The sequence below is a fragment of the Erinaceus europaeus genome, chromosome 8, assembly GCF_950295315.1.
Source record: "Erinaceus europaeus chromosome 8, mEriEur2.1, whole genome shotgun sequence".
In the NCBI taxonomy this organism is placed as follows: domain Eukaryota; kingdom Metazoa; phylum Chordata; class Mammalia; order Eulipotyphla; family Erinaceidae; genus Erinaceus; species Erinaceus europaeus.
Window position 1 is genome coordinate 96,876,539 of NC_080169.1, and position 13,524 is coordinate 96,890,062.

Consider the following 13,524-nt stretch of genomic DNA (forward strand, 5'->3'; position numbering starts at 1 on the left):
AAGAATGGATGCATTTCCAGAGTCTATACAATCTTCCAACCATTTCTGGAGATCAAAATCATTTATGATCCAGCTTGAATTTCACTTATTATGTAAGCTGATGCAGTGCCACTAGTGAAGGTATCCATTGTACCTTCTAAATCTATAATTTATCATTTAACTTTGACCTAATTATGATGTTTTTAATTATAATTAATCAGGGATATCATTGCTTTAGTAGATTATAAAATTTTGACATCTGGATGTTTATATTATTGAACATTATATTCCTCAATGCTTTGGCAAACTGACTGGCAGGAGGAAGTCACTGAATGAATTATTGGTGCGCATATGCATTTCCTAATCAATAATGTTGGATAACTGCCCATATTCAGTCAATAAGCAAAAAATGTTAGCATATATTTAAGATATAATCAACAAATACCTATTCTGGAACTAGGGAGACATGGTTAAAATGCAATCATTATGATATTGCCTCCAACTATAAAAAAACATCAATTATACAAAAAGCTAATTCCATAAACATAAACAGAAACTCTGATCCCTAAATGGCTTTTTCTGAAAATACTATGTTAGAAGCGAATTAACAGAAAATATAGTTTTGCTTGAAAATTTTCATTATTTACCCAGGAAAGTAAAACCCTAAGACAAATAGGAAGATGCAGGGATTTTTTCCCTTTTTACATTTTAAGCAAATAGAAGCAGCAGTGTAACATGCTTGTATGTGACTGACTGTCTACAGGCAAATATTTGAGTAAAAGATTGTATTAAGACTATATTACAAATAACATAAGAAAGAAGATATTTGATGAGATTGCATTTCACCATAAATATTTCTCAATCTCATTATGGTCCAAGAACTAGAAATATGGAGTTCACTTTTTAAATAACGAATCAAACATTTTTGGCTTATTTTAATAGGCAGATCCAAGTTATAACAGTATACAAACCTTTATTTATAGTCAGTTTCTAGTCAGAACATAAAAAGAAGACAGAAAAGACTGCATTTGTGGAATTTCATACTGAAATACCCATTCTAGGTCCTTGGCAGTAAGTTATTTATACTGGTAAAATACTACTACTGTTACACTACTACTACTACTACTACTACTAATAATAATAATAATAATAATAATAACAATCTACTCTTCCCATACTAATTTAATTATGAATATGTGTCAGGTAATGTTCTATGATCTTAAAATATATTGCCACTAGATAGCTTAAAAACTCAGGACTAGGAGGCGGTGTGTCTGAGAGACTGCACATTACTATGTAGGACTACCCAGGTTCAAGCCCCTGGTTCCCACATAAAGGGATAAGTTCTGCCTGTGATGGAGCAGTGCTACATGTGTCTCTCTCCATTTCTCCCCCCACTCTCTATTTATCTCTGCCCTATACAAAAAGGGGGGGTTATTTAGGAACAGTGGAGTAACTGTGCATGCACCAAGACCCAGTTATAACCCTAACCCTAGGTGTGATTCATCCTCTCTCTCTCTCTGTCTCTCTCTCTCTTACTCCCTCCCTCCCTTTCTCTTCTTCAGGGTTATCACTGGGGCTCAAGTGCTGGTACTATGAATACACCACACCAGCAGCCTTCCCACACCCCCACCCATCCTGGTGGGGAACAGATGTTCAACCCCAGGCCTTTGCACATAGTACTAAATGTGCTTAACTCATTGTGTTGATGCCTGGTCCCTGGTGTGATTATCTCAAAAACTCTATAGCATCAATATGATTGTTTCCATGTGGATGTGGAATATGATACTAACATACCCAAGGCCATATGACTTATGAATGAAAAGCAGGAATTCAAAACATTATTCTGACTTTGAGGTCTTCTTTATGACAATATTCCAATACATTTAATTTTCAAAACAAGTCCAAGCATCATCACTAGTAGAGATAAGAAAGCAGAAAAAAAAAACTGACTTACAACAAAGCTGAAATCAAACTTTATTAAGAAATAGGTATTCCAGATGCACTTTCTACAATGTACTCTACAATCATGGATCAATATAGGAGAATCCAAGAAAGAAAAAAGAAAGCAAAAGCTCTGAGTTCAGCATCTACTCTAGCAACTGTGGGTGGCCAACTCAAGAAATAAATCAACATAAGGGAATCTACTTTCTTTCAAATCACTCTGCATCATTCTGTGTCTCTAATAACTATGGATTAGATACTTTTTTTTATGAAGTTGCTAGTCTAAACTGTTTTCACTTAACATCAGGTTGTTTATTTGAAGCAAAAGAAATCAAACAAAAATATATGTACAATTCCTGTAATATTCCCCCAAACTAATAGCTGTGACTGGACGTATCAAAGCATTAGCCTTGACTAAATTTAGGACCAACCAACAGCCATATCTCTGTGGACTCAAAGTAGCATATGGCTGTTATTTTCACAGTTCAGGTCTGCTGTTTACTCTGTACCTCTAGGTTACCATATGTTTTGTCATCACTAATAAGGACTACCTGCCTCTTGGGAAACTCAACAAAATAAGAGAGACCTGACTGTTTAAATGCACTCTCAGGTAAGTCATACACAATTCATGCATGAAACTGAGATTTCTGAATAGGAAGCCTAAATCAAAATAAACAATTTTACTAGATGACATTATTTGCAAATTTAAGGACATATGCTTATTCCATATAAAATAAAAGTAATAATATGTGGAACAATAGAGTCAAAATTAGGAAGGAAATAAAACAGTTAATTGTTTTAGAAAAAAATAAAGAATAGCCTATTTGATTAAAAAATTCTCCTATTCCACTAAGTCACATTCAAGGAAAATTACACTCATATATTTTTAATCATATGTTCTCTGTATATGAAATTAACCTATGGTGGAATGCAGGCAGAAAGACTGCTTCTTTGAAAAGAAGCAGAATTCAGCCCAAGAGCTAGCTGATAAATGCTAACCACTGAGAATGTGAAAACCACTGTAAATCTGATTTAACAGAATAAGAAGAGATGTAGTATATGGGATTAGTAACCTATCCTGCCTGTCAGCACAACTTTTGCTAACAGACAGAAAAGACTAGGGACCTCTTTCTGGACTGCAATTGCAAAAATGGCATATGTGTCATCATTAGTAATTCTATGTTATTGCACTACAGTTGTTGGTTTGATTGTTTATTTGTCCTTCCAGTCACTGTGAACCCTCAAAGACAGACACCACATTGTCTAAGGGGTCCCAGCACTTAGCACAGAGGACATGGACAGAGAAACTTATCAAATGTATTCCAAATTAACTGCCTAGCTGATAATACTTAGTCATATGATATATATTTGTCATGTGTCTGTTTGTACTTTTAAGTACACATAGACTTTACAAACATGGACAATATTAAACATAGGCAGCAAAAAGACTGACTATAGAAACACATGTCAGTGTGGATGGGATGGGACATAGTCTTTTGGTAGTGTGAATGGTGTTTATGAAGAAAAAAATAAAGAAACAAATAGTGAATAGTTTATATGCAGAGAATATCTCTGAGTTTTCGTTGTACTTATTTTTATTGCCACCAGCGTTATTTATGGGGCTAGGTAAGTACATCACAAATCTGTCTCTACTGGTGGTCTTTTTTTTTCCTTTTTCTTTAATAGAGACAGAGAGAAATTGAGAGAATAGGGGAGATAGAGTTTGAAAGTGAGAGAAGGGAGAAAAACAGAAAGGCATATATCTATATCTATCTATATATATGGAGGGGGGAGTGCTGCAGTACTGCTTCATCTCTTGTGAAACTTCTCCCATGCAAGTGGAGACAGGAAGTTTGAACCAAGGTTGTCACACATGATAATGGATAAGTTACCAAGTGTGCCACTGCCCAATGCCTTCTGACCTTTCTAAAGCATTACAAATGCTTCTCTGAATAGGACTTTCTCTTCTCTACCCACCACACTAATCATACAATCCTCATATAGACCATATAGAATTATGAGACACTTATTAATAATAGGTAATACCTATGGATTTCACATACAAAAAGACTTGGAATAACTGTTATATCTTTTAATTTAATTCTTGTTACTATCATGTAAGATAGATGTCATTAATGTTTATAATTTGTGAAAGATGAAACTGGGTAATAACTTTTTTTTTACCTAATACCCAAGTACAAGCTAAATTGGGTGTTTATTAAGCAAACAAACCTCTCACCCCACTCCACTACCAAGCAGGTGAACAATTCAAATCCCAGAAAAAAGCTACAGAAATATTAATATATTCATTTCTATAATATGAGAGATCATGAGACAACCCTGACAATATATGGTACTAAGAATGTAACATCAGTCCTCAGGTTTGTAACATGTGTTCTATCTGCTGAGCCACCACCCTTAGCCACAGAGTCATTTTGTCTGCTCAGATAATCACCTTTGACTTAAAGTCATTCACCACAGATTAATTCACTGTCTTTTCTCCTGAGAGAACTAGTCTCTGTTCCACTGAAGCTATCATTGCTGGTTTTATAGATGATCATAATCAGGCATTAGACATGATTCTTATGTATTGTTTTTGATGTATTTTATGAATCATAGCAATCATAAACATAACATTTTATGTACCATTAAATATATATAAAAGAGCAGTTTGAGATTCACTATAAGGTGTTCCAAATATATGTTCATAAATAGGGGAATTGTGCATGTATGGGTATTTGTGTGTTATTTCAAGCATCCTGGCTTTATATTTCTGTGTGCATAATTTTAAACTATTAAACTTTGTTGTTTAAGTCCTTTCTCATAAACATATAATAGGCAGTTTCATATCAGCACTTTGAAAATTCCCATTGTTGTGTTTAGTATCTTATTTCACATGACATTACTTTTGATTTTTTTAAGTTGAGATAAAGAAAATTGTAGAGTTAGTAAAAGTATGTTTTGATAAATGTCGTTAATGCACAATAGATAACATCATCAGGCTGTTGCATACAAAGATATTGTCTTACACTGTGCAACACTACTTGTATGTTACAGTGCACAAACACCGTCTTTGTGCATGATTTTAGTTCACTGTTGTCACTGGAGCTTCACCACCCCATGTTGATTTTTCCCCCCAGTGGAAAGAGAGAAAAGAAAAGGAGGTAACAGAAAGATACCACATCATCAAAGCTTCCTCCAGTGTGGTTGGAGCCACACTCAAACCTGGGTTGTGTATATGATAAAGCAGGAACACTGTTTAGATAAGTTGTCTTGCCAGACCATCTTTGCCATTTATAGAAGACAATAACTTTCATAATACTATAAAGTTGTTTCAGAAAGAGGAGATCATATTCTAGTTTTGTTACTTCATCAGCTATTTCTTTACTGAAAACTTTAGTGACTACAGTGCATAAAAATACTGCTTCAGGGTTTATAGTTGACAGACAAAAGTAAAAGTTAACTAGTGATGCCAAATTGATGTTTTCTCTATGGTTTCCCACCAGTTAAACCTACTGAAATTCTTTTGTTTCATCTCTTTTCCATGTAACATCCCTCGTGGATAATCCCTGCCTGACCCCAGTAGGAAGAGACAAGATCAATGTTGGCTATTGTATATCCACTAGGGCAGACAAATGCCCAGCTTCCTTTGGCATGACCCAAAAGTCTTTAGGATACCACTCTGGGTGACCCTAAGTTGTTCTCACATTGTCACTTGTAGACACTCCAGAGTCTATGTACCTTGGGCTTTCATAATGCCCTAAGAGGCAGGGAAACAGGTAGCTCTATGAGATTTTAAAAGAGCTGAACTTCTTTTCTGGGTACATCAACTTTCTCTGGAGCATTGTAATAGAAAAATATAATGATTCACCCTTATCAAACAGTTGTTACTATTAGGTCTTAAGTTATTATGTGACAAAGGTGAAATATCCTTACTTTTTAAATTCTAAACCTTACTATTCAATAGAAGCTCTGCTGACCACCCTCTCAGTGTAAATGTGCCAAATGTGCCACACATGTGTCACAGATGTCAGAGAGAGAGAGAGAGAGAGAGAGAGAATTTAAAACTCGAGTGAGTGAGTCTTTAAGGAAAGGACAGAATCCCACTATAATCAACAGAAAATAAGACATTTCATTAAATTCCTATAGATAAGCAAAATTCTCTGCAAACATTTAAGACTATCATATTACTTTTAAGATGAATGAAAGATTAAATCATACATTCCTGAAGATATACCTAGAAGAAACATAACACATACATATAAACATATACCTATAAACAAAGAATTCCTCTGAGAACCAACTATATACATTAACCTGGATTATAGTGATACTTGCTTTTAGGTGAAGCTGATTTGTCCAGTGGCCAATGACTTTGTACTCTGTACTTTTGTTGGTTATTTGATACTGGAAGATGTCATATCGTCCGGGGGCATCCCCATTTTCATTAAAAGTGACAGGTGTTCCAGCACTACCTATAAATGTTTAGGAAACAATATTAATTAAATATTAGGAAGATGAAAGGCTGGGCATATGTTTTATCTAAGAAATAACAGTAGATAAAATATACTATGCCTAGTAAGAGTTATGGAATTATAATACATGCAAGGTTATTATTGACAACATAATAGCTTTTTCATGAAAAGAAACATATTTACAGAGAGGAATAGCTACTTTACTATGCATATTAGAAAAACAAAGTATGAGTCTCCAAGTTGGTCAATTTAGAGGCCAGATTAATAAATAGTTGATATTCAATACTGGTAGTTAATAAGAAGAAAGTACAGATCTTGAAACATAACTGCTATAGTATAATATGAACTACAAACAGCAACTCGAAATATAAAAGGAGAATGACCCAACCAGATTACAAATATTTTGTTTTATCCTGACTTCTATCCACTCTGAAGCAATTGTCCTATTCTGAGGTTTTGCTTCTGTCTCCTCTTCTGAGTATATCTATGTAGGCTACTACTGGAATCTCTTAATGGGTGAGGAGGCAGTGATTGCTATGAAGTCCCAACTCTGCTCTGATAATATAAATTTCCCTTCCCTCCATGTGACTAATCTCACCCAGGCAGGACAGCAGGAAGCAAGGAACCTAGTTTTTTTCTATTATCCCATTTCTATGTCTAGCTTTCATCTTTTCTCTTAATAGCCTCTACTGACTTTTACTTTCCCTCTTATTAGCTTTCATATAATCACAAGTTTTAAGAGTAGAAAGGGATCACTACCCTCAGTCTTTTTGTGTTCAATCTAGCCTTATTATCTATATGGACTTTCCTTTTCTGTAATAGCCTTTAGACTGCCCCATCTTCATCTTCTTGGGTTTCTCGTTCCTATCTTGACAAGTTCACCTGACACCAACCCCTTTGCTTTGTGCATATTTCTCTCTGCAGGTCCCATCCCCTGAATTAACTCTAACAATATCAGATTTATTTCTATAATCTACTATTCTTCTTGCTACTCTCTTTTCAGTATTATACTCTTTAGAAGTATATACTACAGATAAGTTATATATATGTCAGCTCCACATATTTTCATCACATAATGAGTTTCTTCCTCGACTTGTAGAAGGATTCATTAAATGTCAATAAACATATAATTCTAAGCATCTAACTCATCAAACAAAATTGATGACTTAAGACAAAAACCTATTATAGATACATACAGATAGAGTCACAAAACAGTAATTTCGGTCTTTTTCTAGCATTTACTAACAGCTAGTTCTAATATCCTCTGTTCTCTGGAATTTTTCAAAAGTTTGAGCACAGTGTGAAGCCTCTAATGAGCACAGATACCTGGCATCTGGAAAAAACTGCCGAGCCACAAGAGATGGCACAGCATGAAAGATAAAGCACTTAGAGTCAAAAGCTTCTCTTTCAGGCCAGCAAAATAGCTGACTTGGATAGTGCGCTGCTTTGCCACACCAGATTCAAGCCTGGCTCTCAGTGCATTGGCTGACTGCTAAGTGTTGTTGGTTTCTTTCCTTCTATCTCAGTCTCCCTGTCTCTATCTGAAAAAAAATAAAAGTCAGCCTGAAGCAGTGGAGCCCCACAGAGGGAAAATTGCTGCTAACTCTACTCCCCACTTACTTTCACAACTGCTATATCTTCTTCCGTTGGCACAGTAGCAGTCCTACAAGAACTGTACACATTTAGATCATTATTATTGCCACATGGGTAAAACTTCTCATTTCAACATGATCGTTGTGTGAAAAACTCTCTCACTCCCAGCCTATGTTGAATATTAATGATGATAGAGGGACTTTTACCTGACCAAAGAGCTTTGATTTTTTTTCTCCATTCAGTATGATGACTGGCTATATAGACTCAACCAGTTTGAAGAATTTTCCATCTATTCCCATGCTTTTTAATGTTTTGATCATGAAAGGATACCACATCTTGTCAAAAGCTTTCTCTGCATCAAATTAAATGGTGATGTGATGTGATTTTTAGTTTTCCTTTTGTTGATTTGGTGGGTCACATTTATTTACTTGTGCATATATTAATATTGTATTAATATTATCTTAATGAGATATACAGAGATACAACCTACACATCAGAGAGAGAGAGAGAGAACAGAGAACTGCTCAGTTCAGGCTTATGATGATGCTGAGGATTGAATCTGGAATCTTGGAACCTCATGCATTAAAATTATTTGCATTAAAAATAATTTTCAGAGGGAGTCGGGCTGTAGCGCAGCGGGTTAAGCGCAGGTGGCACAAAGCACAAGGACCGGAATAAGGATCCCGGTTCGAACCCCGGCTTCCCACCTGCAGGGGAGTCGCTTCACAGGCAGTGAAGCAGGTCTGCAGGTGTCTATCTTTCCTCCTCCTCTCTTGTCTTCCCCTCCTCTCTCCATTTCTCTCTGTCCTATCCAACAACAATGACATCAATAACAACAATAACTACAGCAATAAAACAACAAGGGCAACAAAAGGGAATAAATAAATAAAATAAAATATTTAAAAAATAATAATAATTTTCAGAAACATTATGCTGTCTATCCAACCCATGATTTATGTATACTGAATCAGCCTTGAATCCCCAGTGTAAATCCAACTAGGTCATGGTGTACAACCTTTGTAATGTACTGCTGTATCTGGTTGACTAGAATTTTGTTGAATATATTATCATCTATGTTCATCAGGGATATTATTATGACAATTTCCTCATAGAGTTGTTATGAGAATAAAGTGAACTTTTCATACTTGTCAAGTGCTTAGAACAATGCACTGGGTAATTGTTATAGATATTATCATTATTATTGTTACTGGTCACCCAGCATGAATTTTCAGTACAGCATATAGACATTAACATTTCTTTACTGTTATCTAGACAAAGAATAACAGAAACATCAAAGCAATGTCCAAATATTAAAATGCACAGTTATGAATTTCACATTAATACCATCAACAATTATTAGTATTTACATAACTTTTAAAAATAGTTTATTTTTTTATTGTCCATAACGGATACTTAGTATACTTTAACCAAAAATCTCCAGTGATATCACATTTTTCCCTTGGTGATCTCCCTCTCTCCTTCATCAGTGGTCCTTATCTATTTACCATAATGAGACCTAGGATCAAAAAGGTCATCTATGGTGCAACATTCTCAGGAATGTATTCTGAATCATACATAATTCCTATGGTAACAATGATTTCTACATTTCTCTTGTACAACTTTAAAATATTATGTCATTTAGCCTGGTCCTGTTATCAGCTTCTACTTTCAATTCAAGATATCAGAATCCAAATGTGTGGTCAACATTTCATTATGCCTACCATATTTCCCTCCATTAGGGCCAGGTGGTGGCACACCTGGTTAAGCACACACATCATTTTCTCTCCACCTGTAATATTTAGTTATGCCTTACATGCCCAACATTTCCCTCTCCTATCATTTCAGTTTATTTGATATTTTCTCAATGGGAAAAAAAAAGACAAAATCTTCCATATCATTCTAGTCAGAAGCTACAGTATGAAATTATGGGAGTTGACTCAGCAGGTAAAGAGCATGTTTTGTATGCCTTAGTCTCTAGGTTTGAACCAGGCACCACAAAAGAGCATCAAGGAGAAAGATTGTTGAAATTCTACACTCACATCATCTCATCCAAATTGTTAAAATATATTTATCTTTCCTAACCCCAGGGATACTCCTCCCCCAATGCTAGCATCCCATTTACTCTCACTCTCCATAAATAATGCAGGTTCACAGTTACTTTTCTCATACATAAACAAATTTATACTACTTCAAGACATGTCAAGACATGTCCCCTTCAATTTGTGAATGAGTTTTGGTAGTTATAACCTTAAAAATTAAAAAATATATATCAACATAACCCATCCCATTACTAAACCAGCTGGCTCATTTATTTACTCTTTCTCACAGCAAACAAAAATTTTAATTGCAATTTTTAAAAATTTTTTAGTATTATCTTTATTTATTTATTGGACAGAAACATCCAGAAATCAAAAGGGAAAGGAGTGACAGAGAAAGAGAAAAACAGAGAGACACCTGCAGCCCTACTTCACCACTCGCAAAGCTTTCCCCCTGTATGTGGGGGTCAGGAGCTCGAACCCAGGTCCTGCTCATTGTAACATGTGAGCTCAACCAGGTGCTCCACCAACCAGCCCCTGTAAAACAGCAAATTTTGAGTGACCTGCCCTCATTTTTTTTCATTTTCTTACAATACTTTGCATTTCCTTTGAAATGTAACCACACATTTCCATTTGTAAATTTCAAATTTATACATATAAATTTGCATGGAGACTTATCAAATTACCTGTATCCCATTTATTTGATAGTCATATTTAACTTTATGTATACACATATAACATTTGTTTATTTTTCACTTCCAAACATGTTGTTCATAGTTATTTCCTTCTTAATAAGAAGCTTCAAGAACTCTATTTATTTAATTTAGTCAATACTGTTACAGCCCCATAACTAACTAAATCACAGGGTGAAAATTAATTAATATTAGAACTAATGATGATGATAATAACAATGAATTGATATCTATGTGTTAATTATAATAATTTAATATACATATAAAATGTTACTAACTTGAAGAACTAAGGTGGTAATTGTATAGAAACTTTACTATCAACTCAGTGTTTCTCTAATCTAAAGCTGTTGTTTAAAATTCTATTTCTGAATAAGTTGAAATTATTTTAGTATTCTATGAAATATTCTGTGTAGCCTATATATACAAACATGTGTCAAAAGCAACAAATATAAAATATTAATGAGATATTTTACATACTATGTCTTCAAATATCTAAGTATACTTTACATTTTAAAATAATTGCAATTCAATCAGGAAATGTTATACATGTATAAGCTATTGCATTTACTTTCAACTGTAAAACAATTATCCCCCAATTAAGAAATTAAAAAATAACTGAAATTCAGATTTTCTATCTTTCAGGTACTAAATAGCCATTTGTATTAAGCAACACAAGTCTAAAATATAAATAATTTCAGCAGTCATGGCTCCAAGCTTTCATTCATTGGGGAAAAAAATCCCACTGCTGAATCTGCTGTGGCCTCATCTGTGAACTCCAGTTTAACTAAAAAGAATACCATTCATTATCTGTCCTCCTAAAGAGGCATGGATTCCCCTAGGTCTACCCAGGGCTCAGTGAATGTCAGATGTGGAGACAGGCTCCTAAAGTAAAATCCAACTACTACAGTGAATTAAAAAGAAAGAAAGAGATGTATTAAAATGGCTCTAGCTTCAAAAGGTAGCCAGAATTTTCTCATTGTCTCCATTTGTATTTTCCCTACACCGATTCAAGAATTCCTATGCAATTAAAGGAAAAACAGTACAATACTCCCCAATCAGTGCCCATAGTGAAACAGAAACACAAATCAAATCATATGATTTCTCTACTTAAAATCATGTGTGATGCTTAGAAGACTTAAGAGATTTACTGTGACTTTTAAAGACCTTAATATTTCTCCAGTCTTACTCATCTGTATATTACAACCATCCTTATTCTATTTTTGTTCCTCAAACATTTGAGGGGTTTTTTTCTGCCTCAGTATTTCTACCTCCTTCTTTTCCCCATTTTACTTCCACTTGGATATTTATATAAGTGACCCTCTCCTCACAGGATATCTCAGCTCAAATATAAGAAAAAGGGCCTATCAGACCATTGCACCCAAATAATACTGTTTTCTCTCCCAGTAATATTATTTTTATATACCTCAAACCTAAAGCTATCTGAATGTTGTCATTTATGAGAATAGTTATTACCTTTGTTAGATTATGAGCTCTGTACCTGTGAAACTTGTTGTTGTTGTTATTCACCACTTTCTATGTAGCACAGGCAACTAAGTACCCAAATTGTATTTTTTTTTTCTGTCTACATGGGTAGGCTACATTTCCAGCTTTCCTATAGTTTGTGATGAACAAATGAACCACTCTTATAAATGGAAAATAAGAAGTGGTAGATACATCTGAGCATTGCAATGTTATTTGTTCCTTCTGAATGACTAAAATAGAAATGACATTTCAAGCAAATAGGTAAGCCTCATATTAAAGATTGGGAAGCTTCAAAACCTGGATTTTTGTGTCACTACCTGGAAGAGGCTTATACAGATAAGCTGTTTATCAATTCATCCATATTCACACCTGAGTGTGAAATCTCTTTCTATTTCTTTGAAACCATATGTTGGGAGGGTACTTCTTATCATAGACAATCATAATTCCAGTTCTCTAGAAAAGTAGTTCAGCAAGGAATAGTCATTAAGTAAATGTGTAAGATACATCCGATATAGAAATTAGTGATTCAGTTCTTGTCACAACATAATGCTTTCACAATACTATATTCTTATTTTGGTGTATGAAAGACTTATGAACAGAAAAGATAGCTGGGTGGTAAAGCACATGCCTTGTAAATGTGAAGTTCTGAATTCAATCCTCACCTGGACTACACATGCTGAAGTGGTACTCTGTTCTCTTAACAAATAATACAAAATAAAAATTGAGGGTGGGTGATAGTGTCCCTGGTAGTTACAATGCATGAAGACCAGAGTTCAAACCACTGATCCCTAGCTTCAGGGGGAAACTTCATAAGCTGTGGGTCAGTGCTGAAGGTATTTCTCTTTATGTCTCACTCTCTATCAAAGAAAAAGGTAAGAAAATGACTACTGGGATCAGTGGAGTCATCATTCAGGTCCCAAGCCCCAGAAATAACCTTGGTGGCAAAAATAAACACTAAATAAACTTCTACTGGTAGAGTTTAGGACTCTAAGGCTCAGATACAATGTCAAGCACCACATATATCAGATTGTTGCTTCGGCTCTTCGCATTTCTCTCTCTCTCTCTGTTCCTCTCTCTCTCTCTCTCTCTCTATCTCTCTCTCCTCTTTCTCCTATATTTATATCTCACTTGAAATAAATAAGTCTTTAAAGAAAAAAATACATAAGCATGGAGCAATAACTGACCTCAATTCTCCTTTAGACTTAAAATCAGCTACTGCAATGTGGACTCATATGCTATACAGGTAAAATCTAGAATATGATCATACTATAGAATTTTCCTCTGTCATTACCATGCTAATTCATCTTAACTAAATTACTTGTT

At 34.7% G+C, this 13,524-nt stretch overlaps 1 protein-coding gene across 1 annotated transcript in view; it reads right to left on the reverse strand.

The window, feature by feature from the left end:
• The window catches only part of GRM8 (glutamate metabotropic receptor 8), a 1,093,092-nt gene that overhangs the window by 188,635 nt on the left and 890,933 nt on the right, over positions 1-13,524 (reverse strand). Inside the window, exon 8 of the mRNA XM_060196519.1 lies at positions 6,262-6,398. Within this exon, the coding sequence (XP_060052502.1) occupies positions 6,262-6,398 (137 nt within the window). The remainder of the gene's footprint in view (positions 1-6,261; positions 6,399-13,524) is intronic.